This window comes from Ostrea edulis, chromosome 7 (assembly GCF_947568905.1).
Source record: "Ostrea edulis chromosome 7, xbOstEdul1.1, whole genome shotgun sequence".
NCBI lineage: Eukaryota > Metazoa > Mollusca > Bivalvia > Ostreida > Ostreidae > Ostrea > Ostrea edulis.
Window position 1 is genome coordinate 28,161,544 of NC_079170.1, and position 24,467 is coordinate 28,186,010.

The 24,467-nt window shown below is 35.0% G+C and overlaps 1 protein-coding gene across 1 annotated transcript; it reads right to left on the minus strand.

Annotated features, from left to right (window-relative positions):
- Positions 1-1,947: 1,947 nt before the first annotated feature.
- On the minus strand, positions 1,948-20,647 carry LOC125655480 (COMM domain-containing protein 7-like). The gene is made up of 9 exons (XM_048885793.2): positions 20,522-20,647; positions 18,460-18,513; positions 17,287-17,389; positions 15,659-15,715; positions 10,400-10,437; positions 10,062-10,152; positions 4,545-4,594; positions 2,375-2,423; positions 1,948-2,243 (listed from the first exon to the last, which is right to left on the minus strand). The coding sequence occupies exons 1-9, from the start codon at positions 20,606-20,608 to the stop codon at positions 2,167-2,169; spliced, it is 606 nt and encodes a 201-aa protein (XP_048741750.2). The 5' UTR covers positions 20,609-20,647; the 3' UTR covers positions 1,948-2,166.
- Positions 20,648-24,467: the final 3,820 nt, after the last annotated feature.

The window sequence follows — 24,467 nt, forward strand, 5'->3', positions numbered from 1 at the left end:
CTCCCGCTGTCTTCTGTGATTGGAACACGTTGTACACGTTTCATGATCATCAAACCATAAAACATTGAGGAGTATGAATGAAAGGTGGAAATAACGAACAATGATTAATCTCATAACTTCTATAAGCAATACAAAATAGATATTTGGGCAAACACGGTCCCCTGGACACACCAGAGGTAGGATCAGGTGCCTAGGAGGAGTAAGCATCCCCTGTCGACCCGGCGTGAACCCTATATCCTGATCAGGTAAACGGAGTTATCCGTAGTCAAAATCAGTGTGCCAAGAAGAGCCTAACAATCGGTATGAAACATGTCAGACAGCATTTGACCCAATGATAGGCTGTATTGATTATGATTTTTAGCTATTGAATTCAGGGTTAGAGGGACCATCAATCCTAAATGCATTATCAATCTTAATTCCAGATCAGTCATATTTAACCATGCGGAGTATACATGTACCTAGTGCTTTAAATAAGAAAACAAAGTCATTTACCAATATAATACTATTATCCACGCTTTTGTTAATTTTTATATCAATTGACGAATTTCAATATTTGAGAAATTGAAATGCAGATTTTCCTATAACACTGGCGACCGTCGTATCCCTAATACTTACAACAAAAAACATATTTATTTTTCTTATAAATCTACACATAATAAACGCGTTTTTAGGTCTTAGAAAAACTCATTTACATGTACAGTCATGATACATTTTGATTGATTCCATTGAAAACTATTGTTAGCGATTCATGAAAAGTACGCCGGCTTGAAAAAAGCTTGACAGTTCACATTGTCGTGTATTTTCAAAAGTAAAAGTTATTTCTTTTATTTTCATTCTACTTTCATTTCTCTCGGAATTCCCAGCTGTTGAAATAGACGTACTATATTTATCAAAATTCATACGCGCATTGTTCACAACTGCAGCGCATTCATGAGAAAATGGCTGTCATTACAAGATGTAAAAATATCAAAGGCAAAAACATTGGAAATGTAAGTACTTGTCCATGTTTGTCCATGTACATGTAAATAGAAGAATCTTTGAACATGAAAATGCTAAAAATGATTAACAACGCAACTTTAGATCCATGGGCTCATGCACCAAGCTTCGAAATCGTGAATATTTCAATATACATGTAGGGTTCTACATGTACGTTATATGATAAAGAAATTGATTAAAATGAGGGAGAAACTCACATTGTCATATCCTTATATACAAAGTCAAACTTTAGGTTTCAACACGAAATTTACATTCGGAACTTTTCACTTGCAAATTAATGTACTCACTCCCAATCAAATTGGCGCTAAACTACGCATATATATGTATATGCTCATGCAACTTCATTACTGCGTAATATAGTACTGTATTACTACCGGGGGATGGGTAGTGGAAGATCATATACAACACACACAGAACACGCATGATCAAAATCACAATCTATTAAGTCTTTCAAAGTTCTTGGGGCGATCCTACTAAACAGAGTACGTTAGAGTACTTTAAAGTACCCTGGTAAAATTTCATAATTTAATACATTTTAAATGCTGTTCGTAGGTGTTCTTACTTTAGTTTAACCTAATAAATATATATCTGGAATATTTTGTGTTTGTTTTCATTATTTTAGGAATTATTTTGAATTACAGCTGGTCAAAATATCGCTAAAAAAAGAAATACTTTGGAAAAATTTTGCAATATTATTTTATAAGTATGTTTATTTAAATGGTATACATACATGTACAAATAAACAATTAAATTATGAAATTTTACCAGCGTACTCTTAACTACTTTGACGTACTCTGTTTAGTAGTACCCGTTCTTGGGGAGTTATTTGGATTCAACACGGTACCGGAAAGTGCCGCCATAACGAACTGTCGCATCCGTATGTAATAATAAACACTTTCAGGTACTATTGCGCCATTGATCCCACAATAAAGCGAACTAAACAAGTGCAACTTCTGTCTAAAAACATTTACTTTGTTTCATACAGAACCTTTCAATATTACACAGGATTTACAAACGTCTGAATTAAAAAAAATATAACACTGCCAGACCTACACACACTTATTCCATTGTACAAACCACCTCACAACCTTTCGCTTCCTGTCAGTTAAGTTTGTCACTCTTCCAACACATTCTGTAATTTTTCCGTGAAAATTGCGTCCGTATCACCATTCAACTCAAGTACTCCAGGCTTGCTTTAGCCTTCTCCATTTCATGAAGGAATGAATAAAACTGGGGAAGAGTAAGCTCTGTCAAAATTGAATGTATATCTATCAATATCTCATGTCTCAGACCCCACCCCCCACCACCAAAAAATTCATTGTATAACTACTAGTATGTAAGTTACATCTTTATTTAGCGAAGAAGGTAGTGTACAAACCCATGTATGTATTCTTTACACCATTTCCCGTGTTAATGACCAGTTTCACCTGCAATAAAAAAAAAAAACCAAACCAGAATAACAAGCTGATTTTCATGTACATGTATATACCACATGTAGTTCATTATTGTCAGGAACTCGCTTCTCGTGACTCAGAGGTAAATGAAGATGAAGAGATTAATAGCGAGCGAAGCTCGCGTCGCGAAACGACGCGACGAGCTCGCTCCAATGATTACGCAATTGAGTCACGTGGTTTGCTCTTCATCAACCGAAAAATGATGGAGACTACCCATAATGCCTCCGGAAAAATGTCGCCGTCACTGCGGTATACTTCATTGACAATTAATTGATTAATTGAAATAATCAGATTGTTTAGAAAGTACAATTACCGTTTTTAAATTCCAGACAAGCTTTCTCATAGCTTCAAACGTTTTGTTTTTGCTTGGTTTGAGAGAAGAAAAACCATCGCAGCTAATATGTTTTACGGCGTGACCGTGTTTGAGGGCGAAGCAAAAAAGTTTTGGCATTAGTATCTATATCCAAAACAGGACAAAAACAACCCCAAGTTAGCACGCGGACGGAGCTGTATCAAAGCATCCTAATGTTGGACATTTGATCCGCCTATATATTGAACGCGGAAAATATAACGCAATTGATGTAAACAGTACATTGTGACGTCAGCTCCGTCCGCGTGATAACTTCGGGTTGTTTTTATCCTGTTTTTACGTCGTAAAACATATTATTCGAATCGACGCCATTGGTACCAAACTTTTCAAGTTCCATAGGTATGGTTTAATTTTTCATTAGTTTCCTATATTTTCCTTTTAAACATGTATATATGTACGTGTTACCTATAGGGAGAGCTCCGCTCTCACTGCCCTTCGGGCCATGAGAGGGCTTCGCCCTCTAATATGACGTCACAATTTGTAACTGTTTACACCAAGCGCGTTATATTTCCCGTGTTAAATGAAGAGGCGGATAAAAGTCATGTTGCAAGATGTTAATGGGCTTCGCTCGTCTCAACGGTCACACCGTATAACATATTAGTGGGTTTCCCAAATGGTACATGTAGTTCATATGAATGTTCCTGCACCAAGGTAGTACTTTGTATATTTAAGGAAAAATGTACATCTATATATCTACATCAACCAGAACAAAAGGAGCTGCATCTTGTATGAAACAGAGACTTAGAAGTATGCTACATTAATATCTTATCCCCCCCCCCCCCCCCCCCCCCCCCCCCCCGGCAGCCTTTGACTGAGAACCATCTTTCTCTCAAGTGTTTCTGAAGAGGTCACTGCTCCCTATCAAACTATCCAAAAACAAAGTAAAACTGCAAAACAAATTATCATGTATGACTTTACCACATACACTGTACATGTGTCAACTCCCACATTGTTCTAGGTTGTAAATTGTTTTCTTTTAAGCGGGCATTGGTGAGGTTCAACACAAGGCAAAGATCTGGTGACAAAACAACTAATCTAGGTAATTTCTGTCTTCATATGGAGGTCAATCAACTTTAATGCACAGCTGTCTGAATCTCCAAATGGGAAAGATTTATAGTACGATGACTGATGTTTGTGAGTAAGCCAAAATGACCATACATACATGTACATGTACTATCATGTGTAAGCAAAATTACTGGTTGGCAACAAATATTTTGTGAGAAGTGTGCTCACCAATATCATGAATATTTCTCATGAACCAATAAAAATACCTATAATTCTTGACTAGTATACAAATTACATTGAGTATCTTGACTGGTTTTACAAATTACATGTACATTAAACATCGTGACTGGTTTAAATATTACAGTAAACATCTCGACTGGTTTTACATATTACAATGCACATATTGATTGGTTTACATTGTATGTATTGACTGGTTTATATTGTACATATTAACTGGTTTATATTGTACATATTAACTGGTTTATAATGTACATATTGATTGGTTTACATTGTACATATTGACTGGATTACATTGTATATATTGACTGATTTACATTGTACATATTGACTGGTTTACATTGTATGTATTGACTGGTTTACATTGTATATATTGACTGGTTTACATTGTATATATTGACTCGGGTTTACATTGTATATATTGACTGGTTTACCTTGTACATATTGACTCGGGTGTATGGAATATCTAGTACATTCTTTACCTGTAAAAATGTGTTTCCTACTTTGTCCACTTCACTGCTGGCTGCAGTTACTGCAAAGATGAAAATCATTTCTAAATGCTCATTATAAATCCTTAAAATTCACACAGGTACTCTTATTTCTATGACAATTTACATTTATGTAGTGTCCGCCTGGCCGATTGAGTATACTCGACTAGTTTCTTTACTTGTTTAGGAGTAAAGCGAATGATGATCTACTATAGTCATACATATAATTATAAGAAATAAATTTCATTATGAGGCTATGAACTGTGATGCTTCACATTGGCATACTTCATGAAAAGCCAGGGTGATCGAAGCATTGCAATTTTCATGTAGATCTACCCTAGCTCATGTATTTTCAAAGAGGAAATTCATTTATTATGTTTACATTCTATTTTCATTTCTGTTGAAATTCCGAGCCGTTACAACAGATGTACTATATTATATCTATCAGGATTCATACGCACATTGTTTACAACTGCAGCGCATTCATGAGGAAATGACTATTATTACAATTCATAAAAATATCAAGGCAAAAACATTGGTGATGAAAATATTAGAATATGTACACACTGCTCAAGTGAAGAAATATTTATAATGAACATAAAGCACAGACAAATTCACTATAAATGGATATCCACTTCTGCCCCAGCCTGGGGTTGAACTCACAAATCAAGCTTCTTCAATAGACAGACGTGTGCGACCATCAACGCAAGTTTAACAAGAGGCCCAAGGGCCACATCGCTCATCTGAGTTACCTTGGCCCATATCTGAAGACTTTCCATATATATTTGCATGTAAAACCTTAGTTGTATTGTGGCCCCAATCTACCCCTGGAGACCATGATTTTTACAAACTTTAATCTGCACTATGTCAGGAAGCTTTCATGTAAATCTTCTGGCTCATTGGTTCTTGAGAAGATGATTTTTAAAGATTTTCTCTATTTATTCTCATGTAAAACTTTGATACCCTATTGTGGCCCCAACCTACCCCCGGGGGCCATGATTTGAACAAATTTGAATCTGCACTATGTCAGAAAGCTTTCATGTAAATCTCAGCTCTTCTGGCTCGTTGGCTCTTGAGAAGAAGATTTTTAAAGATTCTCCTTATATATTTCTATGTAAAACTTTCATCCACTATTGTGGCCCCAGTTTACTACCAAAGGCCATGATTTGAACAAACTTGAATCTGCATTATGTCAGGAAGCTTTCATGTAAATCTCAGCTTTTCTGGCTCAGTGGTTCTTGAGAAGATTTTTAAAGTTTTTCCCTACATATTTCTATGTAAAACTTTCATCCCCTATTGTGGCAACCTACCCCCGGGGGCCATGATTTAAACAAACTTGAATCTGCACTATGTCAGGAAGCTTTCATGAAAATTTCAGCTCCTCTGACCCAGTGGTTCTTGAGAAGATTTTTAAATGACTCTACCCTATTTTTGCATTTTTGTGATTATCTCCCCTTTGAAGGGGGCATGGCCCTTTATTTGAACAAACTTGAAAGACCTTTACCAAAGGATGCTTTTGGCCAAATTGACCCGATGGTTCTTGAGAAGAAGATGAAAATGTGAAAAGTTTACGACACCGCCGCCGACAGACAACGGAAAAATTTTGATCAGAAAAGCTCACTCGAGTCTTCGGCTCAGGTGAGCTTAAAAGTTACTTGCTTTCGATAATGGTGTAACTCTTGCAATACTGTCAACTTCTCTAAGGTTATTAAGGAACAAACTGAGATACATGTAGATATCTGACGTAAGTATAAGGGATCATACATGATGGATATACATGTATACATATGTATCGACCTGTATGTATTTACATTTCCATTGTTTTTTTGTTTTTTTTTACCTTTGATATCTTTACAATTTATACAACAGATTTTTAATGAAATATAATGTATTTTAAATGAATGATTAACTTTTCCCACCCTGGACCTCAATCCACTGGTTGCATGGATTTCAGAAGTTTGGTAGAATGAAGAGGACTCGATGCATGCTTAACATACAATTATAAATTACAAACAGTTTGACTGCTAGATGTCCAGAAGCAAAGACAATTCTTAAACATATTATATAAATACATTTTCAATATGATCAACTTAGCCCCATCTGGGGCCTGCATGAACTTAGGGAAAATGAATGTTTACAGTTTTCAGAGAGGGCTCATTGCTCATTACAATCATGCAAACAATTTGCCTGTTTGATGTGGCGAAGAAGATACCATTTTCTAAATATATACGGTATTTTCAACATATGATCAACTAAGCCCCATTCTGGGGCCAGAATCCTGAAACCAGGGGTCATAAATTTTACATTGCTCATTATAATCATGCAAACATTTTGCCAGCTTGATTTCCAGGAGTAAAGATTTTCTAAAACATACGCATTTTCAACATATGATCATCTATGCCTCACCCTGGGACATGAACCTAGGAGTCACAAATTTTACATTATTCATTATAATCACTTAGTCTGCTTGATATCCAGGAATCATTAACATCATGCAAATAGTTTGACTGCTTGATTTTTTTTAAAAAAGATGAACTTGATTTTAATGGTTTAGGCCTCACTCCTCAGACAGCAGGGAGTGCAGATACCATAGAATTCATAATTTGTGTTCCACATCACTCATAGATATTATACACCAAAATTGGTTCAGCCATTTCAGACAAGTTGCTAAAAATATTCAAAAGTTTACAACCTACATACGACAGACAACTAATGATGACAGACGAAAACAGATACATGTAGCAACTGGTCATCTACATGACTCAACAAATTCAACACCATCAAGTTTGCACATCATCTATGTGAATGTGGAAAGGGAGAAATATAAATAACATTTAAAGATTATACATACCACAACATACATGTGTGTATACATGTATATATATATATACTATATATTAACAGTTTGGAAATATTGTTGACAACACTCGATGGTTAACCATATGATTTCTCAAAGACCTTCCCACTCTACATGACTAGGCATTTATTTTTTTTCTTACACATGTACTGTTGTATAGAAGATTTTTGAAAATTGGTTGATTTTTGGCAGATTTTGCCCTTCCCTTAAGACCATGCAGGTACGAGTTCTGAAATTTATAAGTTATGTCCAAAAGATGCTTTACACCAAATTGCAAAAGAATGAAGGTAAAATTGTTCCATTGTTAATGCACGGATGTCTGGATTCAGGGTGGCAACAGACTTTCAAAAAGTTTTTGTTTTGGAAAATTTTTCAAAGTGCGTTGTGAATGTACATCAGCATTTTTTTCATGGAGACACTTAACACACTTTGAAAAAATATGTACATATAACAAAAATTCTGGAACTTTGATTTTAATTAATAGAGGGAATAATTAAGTGTTGTATTTCTTTCTCAAAATGAGAGGAATTGGATCTACCGTTGTCGGAAACGGGGAAGGGAAAACCAAATCTATATGATTTTTTACCAGTAAATCATTCAAATTGATTGCATGTAAACAAGCACCCACCCAAATTTAATTAACATTTGATTTTAGATCCACTTGCATACTTGCTACACTAGCATTCAGAGAGTCTCATCAGAGGTCAAATTCAAAATGGTGACCATCTCAAAGAATCCCGCTTTTAGCAAACTACATACAAGGTAGTTCTAAAATATTGTTTTCGGAGAGGACCATTCTGTACTCAGCAAAGCTTTATGGGTAAAGTGTGAGCCTGGTAAAGCCAAGGGGAGAGAAATATGCTCCAGACAAGGATTTTACACAGAGAAAATAGTTCACCTTTGACCCTTGATCTAAAAAATTGGTTCATGGCCACTGCACATCCTCCACCCATAGGCACGCTTTTGGTGAAGTTTGAGCTTGACTAGGCCAATTAAGGGTAGAGAAAATACGCTCCAGACAAAGATCTTAAACAAAAAGGTTTACCTACAGTTACCTCTGATCTAGGAAATTGGATCAAGGTCACTGTACACCCTTTACCCATGGGCAATCTATGGAAAAAGCTTTGGCAAGACTTGGTCAAGGGAAAGGGATATTGTTCAAGACAAATGAAATCGGACAGACGGTTGAACAGACAGATGATCTAATCATTGTGGGACTCTCAAAGAGCCAGGCCCTTATAATTACTCAAACCCACCGTGACGTCATCATCAAATATTAAGGTTCAAATAATTATCTATCATTTTTGAAAGAATTTTTTTTGCGATCGATATCAACACTCTTTGAAAAATAATGATTTTTTTTTTTTAAAAAGTGTGTTGACTAGGTCCCAAATTTAACGTACTTTGACAAAATAACAAAGAAAGCATTTTATTGTTTAGATGAATGAAATATACTCACATTTACAAGGAACAAATTTGTTTAAACATCAAATTAAAAAAACTTTATACTTGTTTAAATTGTTCTTGTAGGAATATTTCATTCACACTGTGACATAACCAAATCTTTATTTATCTTATGATGATTCACAAACACGTTCTACAACTTGTATTAATGCTTCTTGTCGTCTCAGATTTTGTTGTGAATGGGTTATAAATCCAAGAGGAAACCGGAGTACCCGGAGGAAACCCAGATATAGGAGGAAACCGGAATACCCAGAGGAAACCCAGATGTGGGAGGAAACCGGAGTACCCAGAAGAAACCCACCTGTCAGGGTGGGTGACCACCATAACTTCACCTAATTGTTATGGGACAATTGCAAATGAAAATTCTTCATCAGGCCAATGCCCACACTGGATGTAATTCTTACTCATCATGTCGTATGTTTGGGGAAAGGTACAGTCACTACCTAGCTGTCTACTGCTGAATGAATGGAGATAGAAATGTTGATCATCATGTATTAGACATCACTTGTGGGCAAAGTGTGGACATAAAAACAATCAAGTTTTGAACACTTTTATACTTCGTCCTTCGAGTCCTGAGAGGATTTTACTACAAAAACTGTAGATTCCTAAATATATGAGAGCAATTTATTATCACATAATTTCGCGAGAATCATCATTTGGGAAATAGAATTACTCGCATTTATTTATATTGGTAAAAAAAAAACCTCGTGATCGACAGACCACTCGTGAATTCATCTTCTTGCGATTTGATGTCTTTGGGTCATTCTGCGATATTAAATACTCGCGGAATCTACAGTAACTGAAGTCATCACGACCTACTTTCTCGCAAGATTCATTTACAGACAAAGTTTAATGACCTTAAAAGACCTTTAGTTTAAAGGCTATACTAGGGGAGAGGAAGCGAAGGAATACACACAGAATCACTATTGTATGATGCAAGCCATCAATGACAGGCGTACATAGAGACATGGGAGGGCCATCAACAAATCATCGTTTGATGAATGATGATTAAACGCTACTTCCATACATAAAGAAAAGAGTTTTCAACAGTATTATGCAATCTTGAATTTTAAAAAGAAGTTTAGCAAAACTCAAGTCAGGAATTGAAGACAGAAATGTAACATCTTCCAAACATAAAATCTATAAGTAAAAAATGAAATAAATGTAAAGCATGTTACAGCATTGCCCACCTCCAAACTTCCACTCCATATCCATCAATTGGTTAACCATCAAAGTTTGTCCCAGAGCACTCCTAGACAGAGAAGCCAAATTACTGGTCCACTACAAAAACAAACATGAAATACTAGTGGTTGAATATTGGAAAGATTATATGAAGTGCTAATCACATTTTCATGTTTGAAATTTTAACTTTAAATGAAGATTTGCTACCAAGAGATGTAAAATGGATGAAATTTATCTATCAACTTGAAAATAGACTCTTTTGTAAGTCCAGATCTAAATTATGGTACTAAAGCATGCTGATGAATATCATAGAAAAAGACTTATAAATACTGTGGTGACAACTTACTTGCTGAGAAAAATACTCGGACTTGTCGTCTGCCAAACCTATCAACAACAAAAACATTCAAATGGTTGAACTAAATATTCATGCAAAGAAAGTTTCTAATATTTTAGATTAAAGTAATCAGTTTTCCCATTTCAAATGATCAATTATTGGGGGTAAATTCACTGTCCCACAATGAAGTTTAAAAGAATAAGATATATGTTACTGATTTTTATTTCTCTATTCATGCAGGAATTTATCTACGGTACCGGTACTAAGGTTGTTTTTACTATCGGTAAAAGGTACCTTTCCCCTTTGGCAACAAATGGATATTTCCCCTTCCAAAGATTTAAAAAATCCCTTCATTTGTAGAAACTTTACAAAATTGTACGCGAAATTTCAACAAAATCATTTTTATATATTCTAAGTCATTTTCTATAATTGTCAGACTTACAAAATGAGTAATCAATCAATTTACAGTATATTCCATGAATGTCCCCCACCACCATCCCCTGGAAGCTCATGACTGCATTCTCAAAAATTTCCCTTATATATAAAATGGGTAGTAACATCTAAATGCTGAATAAAACCCTGTCATGGTTTGAAACAAAGATCCGCAGAAAATAACTGGTCATTTATTGTACTCACACATTAGTTTCGTAGAAAATAACTAGTCATTTATTGTAATCACACATTAGTTTCGTAGAAAATAACTGGTAAGTTATTGTAATCACACAATAGTTTCATAGAAACTAGCTACATGTAATTAGGCATTGTAATTGGGCAATAGTTCCTTAGAAAATAACTTGTTGTCAGTAATAGTAATATCACACAATAGTTTGGTAGAAAAGAACTTCTTGTCAGTATCAGCCATGATAAATATCAAGTTAGAGTCAGATTGTTAAACAAAATTATCATTCTTTTTCTTACGTTGACTACTCAAGATGTTCTTATGGAACTCTTAAGATATTTTATACATTTATTTTATCAGCAAATAAATTTAAAGTAAAAATCTTTTATAAATGCAGCAGAGACTGTGTTGTGTCAGCTGAGACTCGAACCCAGGACCTCTGGCACAAAAGTCCCTGTGTTCTACTACATAAAGAAAAAAGAAAAATATTTATTACAATGATTTAATTAATTAATTAACCTTTGATGAAGTTTAAATATTGTTCAAGAACCCCAGGGAAATAATATTAACTGAGGCCAACATACGTGTATTTTGTGACGAAGCATGACTTAATGTAGATCGCTCCTCGTGTGATGTCATACATGTAGGTTTTTGCAAAAATCTTTATTAAATAAAACTTTGCGCATGATAGAAATACATCTTTCAGAGGAACTTTATTCACTGAATATAATAAAAAATCACGTAAACTATTGCTGGTGAAAAAGTTTATATTTTCCATAGATTAATCACTTAAAATGAAAACAAGATGTGTCCGGTTTCCTGCAAATGACCAATGTCGATCAATTTTTTAAAAAGTAGGTCAACTGTCAAGGTCAAAACGTTTAGTACCAACAGAAAGGTCTTGTCACAAGGAATAGTCATGTGAAATACCAAAGCTTTATCACTTACTGTTCAAAAGTTATTAGCAAGGTTAAAGTTTCAGACAGAATTACAGAATGACAAACAGGACAAAAACAATATCTCCCCCCCCCCCCCCCCCCCCCCCCCCCCCCCCTCATCTTCGATCTCTGGGGCATAAAAATGTTGTTCAGGGCAATAACTCCTATGTTGGTATTTCCTCCACTGTTCATGTCTATCTATTATACAAAGATTTCCTCAATATCCACAATTAATTTATACATATTTAATATACATTAGCAGTTTTTCTAATCGACTGTTGACATTAAAAATTTGTCATTTTATTAAGTTTTTATCTATATCTTATTATTCTGTTTTACGAAAATGTGTGATTTTCTGATGTTGACCTATATACAATGTACTTCCGTTTTTATATGTCTGACATCTTGGAAAAGGTGGCATATTACACATTTTGTTTGGTTATTAATTAAAATTAGCCATATTGAGTAGAAATTAACAGTTTTTCCACTTTCATGAGGATGGAGCTACCTTAAATTAAAAAATTCTAATAATTTTACCCTCGATCACAACAGAGTTACAGATACAATAATTGCCCATTCATTCAAATGCCCATGTCTTTGTACATTATTTACATGTGCTCGTTAATTCAGACTTAAGACTTACCTTCGGCATGTGCTCGTTAATTCAGACTTAAGACTTACCTTCGATGCACTTCCATTTAGACCACATTTCTTTACAACAATTTTCAAAAAGAACTGATAGGAACTACATATACTCGTTATAAAGACTCTGGTTTTTAATTTCATTCAAACTTGCAACAATGATAACTTGTACAAAGACAATGGCTCCACTTGGTTTTCAAGGTTACGGGTGAGAGGTCATTGGGAAGGAAAACCTTGTGTATCTTCCGTACAGGATTTTAATGAATGATCATACATTGTAACAGCCATTCTCTGAGGGTGGAAATTTCTGGGATTCAATCCCCAAAAGGAACATGTATTTCTGCATTAGCATCATACATGTGCCTATATAAACCTATACGTACGGTGTGTGTGTGTGTGTGTGTGTATACGTATTGTGACTGTAATTTTTGTAAATCATCCTATCCACACAAAATGGACAAACGTGAAAAATACCCATACTTCTCTTAAATTTTGTTAGCATTTAGGGTTCTCGGTAATACAAGATTCTGTGTCCTGGACAAAGCCAAATTATCTAGAACACAAGAAAACTGAAAAACGTGCGACTGTGGACACATCCTCCAACAAAACTCAGTGTTAACAAGAGAACAGTGGACCTAAGCAGTCACCTGATAATTGACATTTTTTGTTCTTTAGAAATCACTCAGGTGATCTATTGCTATCTGTTTTAATTTGTTCATTATTGTTCATCATTTGTAATTAGTTGTCCATTACACATCAGTCATAAACTTTTGAAAGTTTTAGCTCCTTCTTTAGAATGGCTGTGCCAATTTTCAACATATTTATGACCAATTTAGCCTCATCTTATAGAGCCTGAACTGTAAAGTGGTCATGAATTTCACAGTTTTGGTAGAGGGCTCAATGCTCAATATAATCACACAAACGTTTGGCCTCCTTGACTTCCAGAAGTAAAGAAGATTTTCTAAGATATACTGCATTTTCAATATATGATGAAAGTAGCGCCACCCTGGGGTATGAACCCCTGTACCCACTGAATGACGCACAATGACCGACAAAAACAGATAGCATAAGCTAAGATCCTCTGAATGACTCAGGTGACCTAAAACGTTCATCGTAATATTTGAATAATTTATTATTGTGTTTCTGCCTACACAGAAATCACGAGATAAACACCAATATGCTTTGTTAAACCGTGACAATTAGAGGGAAAGCTAGACAGCCAGATGCAGTCTTACATTTACGTGTACGCAAGTCTCCTAGCTCTGCTGTTAATTTACGTAAGCCTCCTCTGCTGTTAATTTATGTATTTATGTAAGCCTCCTCTGCTGTTAATTTATGTAAGCCTCCTCTGCTGTTAATTACTTGTTTGTTTAACCAATCTCACATGTTCCCTAATTTTGCCAATCCCTGCACAAATATCACTAATTATTTTCAGCTTGTTGTTTAGGGGGTTTTAGTGATGCAACACACCATGTTGAATAAGGAATAAAATGTTGCAGGGGATTCCTCTACAACTGGAATATATCACAAGATAGCATTTTCACATTAATGCTATTGAAATCATGACCACAGTTTTAGAATTTACATTCCAGAGATATCTAACTTGATTTAAACTTGAGAACCAGAAGCAGGGATGTGACTGAATTCCTCAGAAATCAGAGGAAATCTGGTCAAAAAGGGAGGAAAACACCTAAGACACCCTACCTGGAAAAATATCATTTTCTGTCACTTTAGATCAAACCCAGAGTGTTTCAATTTTTCGAAAATTGAGCCAATCAGAAGATTTCCTCTGAAAAGAGAAGAAATCACACCCCTGCAGAAGGGAACAAGATCTTTCCTTGCAAGTGCATTTGCATTCAAATACAAACTACACTTGTCACAAAAATCAATTTTCATGTACAAGCAAGATTGAGGTGTGACTTGTACACACGACAGAACAAATATATACACAGAAATGAACAAAACAATAAACAGGCAAGTTACCACATCCCTCCGAAACTTTGTTGAGATGTGAAATTATTACTATTATAAGATTCTTTTTACTTATAAAACTACACATGTATATAATTTTATGTGACTCACGATCAAGGCTCAAAATTACTTTATATCCATACGTCTGAGACTAGTATAAACCTGTGGGACGTATAAACGTTATATATGGTATTAGTCCCTACAGACTTAGTGAAAATCTTAATATCAATCTTGAATTGGTTCAGATTTAGGAAATACAATGTATGTCCGAGTCTCGTAGATGTTTGAATTCAATCAAATACTACATGTAGCTTGGGTTGAAAACTCAAAAAGAATGCTTAATAAATTATCCAATGACAAATCTTAAAAGGAAAAGGAGAGATTATGACAGACCAGAAAAAATGACAATTCCAAGTTTATGAACTGGGTGTGAGTGGTTATGAATTGCATCATTCTGAAGAAAGCAAAATAAAACTGTATGTGTCAGAAACTGGATTGTTTGTGACTCTGAAGTGTTTGGTTTATTAAATACTATCAAAACACATTCCACTTTAACTTGATCAATTCCATTTGATCAAAACCCTTGTGTGGTTGTTAAGAAGCTAATTTTAACAACTGTTTGTTAGGAAAACTGAAAGTATTACAATGAACACAGGATCTTTGTCCAGAAAGGTAGAACTCCATTTGCACAACCTAGTATTTCCGTGCAAAAATCTTTAACAATTAACAGTTTGTTAAAGAACATATCCCAACAACTGTTTGTTAATTAGGCACATGTCTTAACAACTGTTTGTTAAGGGATATGTCTTAACAACTGTTTGTTAAGTGACATGTCTTAACAACTGTTTGTTAAGGGACATGTCTTATTAACTGATTCTGTGTTATCATTTTTATGATGGCGGACTTAGAGAAATACTTTGCAGATTAATGAACACTGATAATCACTAGTCTCTCTGTCTGTACGGACTAGTAACAGTTAACTAAAAATAAATTCCAGACTCTGTTAAAGTTGATTTATAACTTATCAGGAAAAAATCTACATGTAGGTTCTCTAAACCTACATGGGCATACAAACGTACCGTGATATTCAAAAATACTTACCAAGGTTTGTTAAATCTTCTTTCAGTTGTGATGCAGATAGACTCTTTTTCAAAGCACCTATTGAAATATCATATATATAGTTTAAATCATAATTTTTGTATCACTCTCTAAAGCAAAAAAAAAAATTATGATCTCAACATAAATTGCTATTTCAACTAAGGACTGAACTTTTATCAAGAATGAAACATGTATATTTATGTGCTTTCAAATGTATTTGATATAATTATATGAAATATGCATATGCGCAAATGCATCTGATAGATTCAATGTAATTACTGGGACTTTATTACCTTATCAGCATCTTATTTAGATTATCATGAGATTGAATCCATAAAAAACAAGAGCAGCTAGCATTCACATTTCTATCAAGCAAAGGATTCCCAAGATATTAAGCAGGCAATTTCCAATCCTGATCTTAAAATCATTACATGTACAGGTCATCTACTCGTTAGGGAAACCAGCATACATGTAAGTTTGATGTTTATAAAGTAAATGGTTCTTAAGATATTGAACTACCAACAGACAGGTGCAAATCAATATGCTCCCTTTTTCAGTTGGGAGGGGGGGGGTGCATAAAAAAGTAAACAATACTTGAACAATCACCAGCATTGAAAGCGGGAAAAAAATCAGTCTGATTAAAACCAGACCTTCAATCTCACTCCCCGTTTTTTCTATGTACGTTTGTTGAAGAGCGGATATAGAAAAACAGGGGGGAGGGGGGGGGGGGGGTTGAGATTGAAAGTCTGGTTTTATAATCAGACTGAAAAAAATTTACTATACACACAAGATCATGACTAAAACAAAACCATTTAACATTTCTACATGAACCATCAAAAATAACACTGTAGTTTCTGTTTTGTTTTGTGCCTATCAATTTACCCATGTAAACTCTGACCTTTAACCTTTGATCAGCTATTGCCTTTGAAAAATAAGAGGCATCTTCAACTAAGCATTGAGAACATGTATACCAAGTTTGATGATCCTCGCACCCTAGCCTTATAAGTACTGTTTTCATCTAACTGTGCTGACAGATGGACAGGCATGCAGACATACAAACAGATGCACATCTATGACATTTGAATATTTGTATCAGGTTTGATTCTTCTAGCCTAATTACTACTGTTTTTATCTTGTTTTGGGCCTATAGAATTGCCAATTTAAGACTGACCATGACCTTTGATCAATGACCCTGAAAAACATAAAGCTACTTAATTCCTATAATCGCAGGGAACATGTGTATCAAGTTTGATCATCCTAGCCTTACAATCACCGTAAATTGCATTTTATTTGTAGAACATTATTTACATGTAAATTTGAAAAACTATCATTCATGGAAATACAGTTCTCTTAGATACATGTAAACTCTTCCACATAGAAGGCTTTAATGATTCAGAAAGGTGTGGCTCACATGAAAATGAATCCATTATTCCATCCACATGAAAATAAATGCATTATTCTCTCTACATGAAAATAAACACCTAATTCTATCCATGAAAATAAGTTCTCACACAGTATTCATCTGACCCAAAATTTACTGACAGACGCACAGACAGACATACTGCGCCATACCACAATACAACCTGTCTATGACGGGCGTATAAAAATTCATACAAAAAAGTTTTGCATACTGTTACTAAATGAGAGTAAACTCTTGAATATATTTTTCAGGCCTGTGGCATTAACACCATTTTCTTCAGCAAATCCATCAAGCTGTTCCATCAGTCTGGAAGACTGAAAAAAAAGGAATTCAAAAATGACTTGAAGCCGGTACACTCTAGTAGCCAAGACAGACAAGTGGCCCATGGGCCATATCGCTCACCTGAACACCTAGAGGTAAGGAGCAAACAAATTTTGAGTCTTGTCTATATGAGGTTGTTTGCATTGACTAAACAATATTGTACCCTTGTATATCTTGAGAATTTTGAATCCTATTGTCACCCCCACCCTGACACCAGGGATCATAGTATAGATAAATCTGAAACCACAATACAACAGATTCTTGTATATTAACTACCTCATGTATATCTGTTCACTTCTGGTTCTTGGGAAGGTTTTCTAACATTTAATTTTTATCAAATATGACCGATATTAAAAATATGAACCTCTATTGTGGCCCCAAGGATCTTGGCGTGAATAAATCTGAAGCACATTAATGCTTGCATATCAGTTTGACAATTTCAGTTCTTGTGGTTTTCAAAGAAGTTCTCCATGTACATAAGCAATGTTAACCTTTGAACCTTTATTATGACCTTAATTGGTCCTAGGGATACGGCATGAACAAATCTGAAACTTCACTATGTGACAATGTTTTGTATATCAATTTGACAATCTGTACCTCTCTGGTTCTTGAGAGGAATTTTAAATCAAAAAGAAATTCCTATACACCCATTCTAATCCCCTGTTGTGGCCCCACCCTGGCCCTATGGTAACTTGGAATATTTGATAAATAAGGAATATTTTCTATATGATTCAGCTTTTCTTAGTACTTGGGAAGATTTTTTAAAACACCCAACCCCAATATCACTATTTCTTAATTATCCCCCTTAGAATACAGCATTGCCCTTCATTTGAAAAGATTTGAAACCCTTCAACCACAGAACACTTTTTGGCAAGTTGGTTGAAGTTAGTAAAGTGGTTTTTGAAAGCTGAAACAAAAGTTTATACATATCAAGCTGACAGACAAATTTTGATCAGAAAACATCATTTTGTAATGACCCAAAGTTAACCTAAAATCCAGTAACACACACACATATAGAATATGAATATCTATTTCATTATGATTATAATTCAACATTACATACCTTTCCAGGATCAGCAAGAAATTCCATAACATATTCAAGTAGCTGCTTAAATTGCTAAAATTAGAGAGAGAAAAAATGTTAAGCTGCATCAAAACATGTAAATATACCATTGTCAATTACAACTACATGTACTTCAAGATATGGTAGGTAACATTTCTACCTGGGAGGGGGGCATACAAGGTCATTATTAAGGTCATGTGTTTACTTGTTTCATTTTCAAATGCAACAAACATGACAGTTCATCTGGATTTTACAAATTTGTCATTAGCAATTAACCCAAATACCTTCAAGTGCAAAGAGTACCTTGCCATGAATTGAATGAAAGCTTTATACTTTGGGCAAACTCTTCATGTTCCTGAGTCCCCTTATTAATTTTAGTGGCTTCCTTGGATCGGTGTCCCTCATGTGCCGCCAGTCAGTATATCTAGACATGTTAACTTTAGAATGTGTGTACCTCTAATAAAGATTTCTGAAGTTTCCTGCGAAATTCATTCAACGAAAACACTGGTTTTGTTTCTGTTTTTTCATAATATTAATCCTTTTATTATATCTAACTTCGAATCAGTCTTTGAATTTTTTCAGGTAAATATGAAAAGCTATAAACAAACAAAAGTGACAGGTAAATAGTAAGAGTGCTCAACCTGTGATGGAAATCCTTGTATCATTTATAATGCTAGTAAATGCAGCCATGTTGTAAACTTTTAGTCAAACTATCAAATACAGTTAATTACATTTTTTAATCGAAATCGATGAGATCAGATGAAACACTTTTTAAATATACCACAATGATTTAAATAATGGTTTGGATGGTCAACAATATAAAGGTGTGAAAAAATTGTAGCCTGTGAAATAAGTGTGTAACAGTAGTCAAGAAATAGACATGTGAAACCAAAAATGTTTGGAAATCTAGATAAAATCATGTATTTCATTAATCCAAAGATATATTCAACATGTTCAAGAAATAAATTTCATTTTTAAAAATACACAAGGGCATAGAGTGGGACGCTTTATGTCAGCATACTTCATGAAGTGCATTAGTAGCTTAATTCATGAAAAGTATGATGGCATGAACTTGAGGCATCGCAATTCATACCCAGTCAATGATATTAAGATTTGCAAACCACAAGCCATTCGGGCAACCATTTTCTGGAAATCCACATGCCCGAACTCAATTTCACTTGCCCGAAAAAAAAAAATTATAAGCATGCAAAATCTGAATAATTTTCAAGACAAATCCGGAACAGACCAAGTGAAGATGTGTAATTAATGGGACGAATGACTTTGTTTGGGGCGAGTTATTCTAATTCTATGACTTGAGCATGCACATAATATTCATTTACTTCCGATTGTCAAATTAAAACTCCGATGGGTATTTTTTTTTACAAGCCAGTCAGACTTGTTGCCAAGTGGATTTTACAAGTCCGACAGGAAAATCACTGGCCGCGGGCGTTCAGACTACCGCTAATTTTGCAGACTGCATACCCGGTACCCACATGTATTTTCAAATATGAAATTTGTTTTTTTATATTTACATTCTACTTCTATGTCTGTTGGAATTCCCAGCTGTTGAAATAGATGTCAACCTTGTTCACAATTGTATACGTCATCCATAAGGGAATGACAATTATATTGCAATGGCTAAAGATATTGAAGGCAAAAACATTGGAAATAAATATATTTTTGAGATTAATGTCATTTATAGTTTGTTGACTGAAGAAATCGCCTGATACTTAGTCATAATGTGAATTCCAACATTGGCAAAAGCTACACCAGTCAATAACATTTTAATGTCAATTCTAATGACAAAAATAATTAAAATTAGCAAATGTATTGGCTAATCTTCCAGCGTATCTTCTTGAACTGCTCTTTAAATAGAATGTTTGCACTTTAAGTGTCTGGTATCGAGATAGTTAGGATATGTTCTGATCTGTCTAATGTAGGTTCACAAGTACTAGTGTCACAGTACATAGGAACACTCACACTGACTGACGATCCGCGCATTGATACATAGTTCGTGATAGTCCACCCATAGTTACAAAATCGAATTTGACTGCAATCTTACCTTATTTTGGAACTTGTTTAGCGTTTGAAAGTCTGTAAACATTGATTCGGGGGGTGTTTCCCGACTAAAGTGAAAGTTGGTCGCCATTTCTCTTTACCTCCAGAACATCGATCCCGACGGGAAAAGGTATAACTTGTTGGGCATGGTATAATGCATCGTCGCAAACCACGGTTTTGAGTCCACTCACGCTCCCTCATATGATGATGGAGATAATCGAATAGAAGCAGCCGTGGGTAACCGACGATGGGTATAATGTCCTGACAAGTGCAATGTCCTGATAGACCTAATAGGCAATAATTCTATATGCACTATAGTAGTTTTTTAAATATAATATTTAAAGATTTTTTTCTGATTAGGTAATAATTTTCAAAAAATTTAAAAATTTGTATGTATATTTTAAGGAGGAAATTTTACTACACAAGATAAATGATGTGGATGAATAGTGGAGGAGGATATGTGCAATATTTTAGCATTGGAAACTATCAAATTTACTTTATATAGTCAAAAAATGCAAATTATAGTAGAACGTAATCTAAAAAAAAAAAATTAAAACTCCTATTTGACTCGAACCCCCAACAAATGCTAAAGTAACTGAGCTACTCAGCCAGGCAATTAAATCTAAAAGGAATAGACAAATATTGCTGAAATTCATATTTTTCATTCATGTCTTAAAAAGAAGTCAGTCACTTTGATGATTTGATGTACCTCCCTAATGCAAAACTATTCATAAATCAAATTAACTCGGTGATGAACAAGCACAGAAAGTCATCAACAATATTGCTATTCAAAAATTCGTTCTGAGAACAATAAATTTGATTTTTTGGATACGCGGTAATTTTAGCTTGGCAGACATTGAATGGCTTCTCTCACTGCCAGCTCATGTCAGTATCTCACCGACAAGTCGAAACTCTATCCAGACATCCCTGCCAGTGTAAAGTGGAACAAATTGTTGGTACTCCAACAAGAGGTGTTTAAATCCTGCACCTCTTCTTCATCAACAATCCATCCCTGGTAGATAGATCCAAGTCTATTCCCGGTGTTGGGAATGATGACGAGTGAAAAATGCAGAAAAACGGAAAATGTCCCTATATAGGACAGGGCTGACTCAAGAATGAGACAACTCTTTACGTCAACTCTTTTATAATAAAAGTATTTCCATCAGTGGACAATATGTGGATCTCCTTCAGAAGCAAAGTTATTTGCCTGCTGGACAACAACGTATATCACACAAGTTCACCCTCTCCAAACACACCAAACATGCACTGGATGAACGAGCGATTAACGAAACATAAACGGGGGGTTTCTACAAAACTAAGGGGCCTTCGTGGCCGAGTGGTTAGAGCATCGCGCTCAAAATCACACGGCCTCTCACCTCGGGTTGGTACGGGTTCGAATCCCGCTCGCGCCGGTAAGTGAGAAAGTTTCCCAGTTTGGTGGTCTCTTCCCAGGTATACTGTATCTGACAATCCCTACCCAGAGTTATCGTGTACCTCTGTTAACGTCTCAAATTAAGCAATGTTATTCCAAATGTAAATCCACTATTTTTTTTTTACGGCTAATAAAACTAAGAAATACTTTATAAGATATTGGGAAAATGTAGGACAAGAAACTATTTGTAGATTATTACTATATATTCTTCATGTACCTATGTATAGGCCTGGTGCAATAGACAACCAATATCCACGTTTCAACCCAAAGCAATGCTTCTTGTGTCACAAAAAGAGTTGACATCTGCCCATTATTTATTTATTTATGTATATTTTTGTAACTGAAGTTCAAACCATACTTTATTTGAGAGTACGTGCCATTTTACAAAACTCTTGTAAAACCCTTGAGACGTTGACAGAGGTATATGTGAGTGTAAGGAACGATAACTCTGGGTACAGATTGTGTATCTGGGTTCTCTCTTCCACCAACAAAAATCGGGCGGCACTATATTATTGAAAAGTTGTTGAATGTGGCAAAAACATCAAAACAACTTTACAAAAAAAAAGCTATCGGAAGCAAAAGGAACAGCAAACGATATTAGTACTTTAAATCTTCATGTCAGAGATCCACCCTACAAGCCCGTGACAATTATATGCGTGATATCGCACTTAGCCCTGAAGCAAAACAGAATTCAAAGAAGTTTTGGTCTTTCATTAAGGGGAAGAGACAGTCCTGAATCATCTGGAGTATCTCCTTTGGTTAGATCGGACGGCCTCATGAACGGTGAAGATAACGAACAGTGATCAATCTCATAACTCCTATACGCAATTTAAAGTAGATAGTTAGGCAAACATGGACCCCTGGACACACCAGAGGTGGGATCAGGTGCTTAGGAGGAGTAAGCATCCCCTGTCGACCGGTCACACCCGTCGTGAGCCGTATATCCTGATCAGGTAAACAAAGTTATCCGCAGTCAACATCAGTGTGCCAAGAATGGTCTAGCAATCTGTATGAAACACATCAGACAGCATTTCACCAAATGATAGATCGTATTGGCAAACTGGATCGTTATACCTACCATAGGATTTGCGAAATGCTAACTTTAAACGAGACCAGAAGGCAAAAGAACAATAGGAAAACCATAACCACCATCTGGAGAAAAACTGTAGATAGAAGGTGAGGACAGGTCTGAGTTTGAGGCGAGGGTTGCGGTTGCGGATGGTTGAAGACGTTCCATGGTTGCTTTATAATCCATAAGGCACGAAGCGGATAGGCAAAAGGTAATGACAATTCATTCTAATATTTTATAAAACTTTGTTCAAAAACTTTTCAACATGCATGCATTTATAAAGCTCAGTTATGATGGTTGGTGCAAGTATGTGCAGTTGAATAATGGCAGCTCATTCGTAACAAAATTCATGTGCAGATAAAACTAGTGACCGGTCAGTATGTACAGAGAACTTGTTTTTATCTTGGATAGACGCTGGAGGTTTCCAGAAGCCAGTACTGCCTTGGATGCTTCCGCAGCAAATCAACATTGTTAGAAATTCACATGAGGATGATGCAGATCTGCGTGATGATATAGAAACAATACCAAGTTCTGAGGTAGATAATGAGAAAACTGTATTTTCATATATTTTCAATTCATTACTAATACCCCCTTTCATGCATACACCTTTGCGCCGTTGGTAGACAGTTATATGAAATTATGTAAATGTATTTATTTTGTTATGAAATAAATAGACATAGATGATATTTTGAAATAATTATTGACGTAATCTATTAGCGAATCAAACAAACTTCTTCCAGTTGTGCGTTATCTGCTGTGGGTTGCACTGCACGAAAAATTGTGTTTAATATAAAATTAAACACCAATTATTCCCCAATTAAATGTCAAATTTAAACGTAAAATGCACATTTAATAGAAAATTAAATGTCAAATTTACTTTGCGTATCCAGTGGCGTATAATTTTCCGTAAACGCCGAAATTTAATGACGTTTAATGTCGATTATATGCCAAGTAAATGCCATGTTTAAATAAAATTAAACGTCATTTTACGTCTAGTTGAGAATTTAATCATCTTATTTTACTCCATTAAATTTCACATTTAAGCAATATTAAACGTCAATATACTCGAAGTTTGGCGTATAATCCACCCATATTAAACTTCATTTTACTTGAAGTTTCACGTATTTTCATATTTATACTCCATTAAATTTGACATTTAAGCAATATTAAACGTCAGTATACTCGAAGTTTGGCGTATAATCCACCCATATTAAACTTCATTTTATTTGAAGTTTCACGTATTTTCATATTTATACTCCATTAAATTTGATATTTAAGCAATATTAAACGTTAGTATACTCGAAGTTTGGCGTATAATCCACCCATATTAAACTTCATTTTACTTGCCGTTTCACGTATTTTCATATTTTACTCCATTAAATTTGACATTTAAGCAATATTAAACGTCAGTATACTCGAAGTTTGGCGTATAATCCACCCATATTAAAC

What these genes read in the sequence shown, in the direction of transcription:
- LOC125655480 (XM_048885793.2), bottom strand. Translation starts at nt 20,608, where the DNA reads ATGGCGACCAACTTTCACTTTAGTCGGGAAACACCCCCCGAATCAATG. An exon ending in TTTACTCTCATTTAGTAACA is followed by an intron (nt 15,716 to 17,286) that starts GTATGCAAAACT and finishes ATATTTCAATAG; the next exon opens with GTGCTTTGAAAAAGAGTCTA. An exon ending in TGTAAAGAATACATACATGG is followed by an intron (nt 2,244 to 2,374) that starts GTTTGTACACTA and finishes CAATTTTGACAG; the next exon opens with AGCTTACTCTTCCCCAGTTT.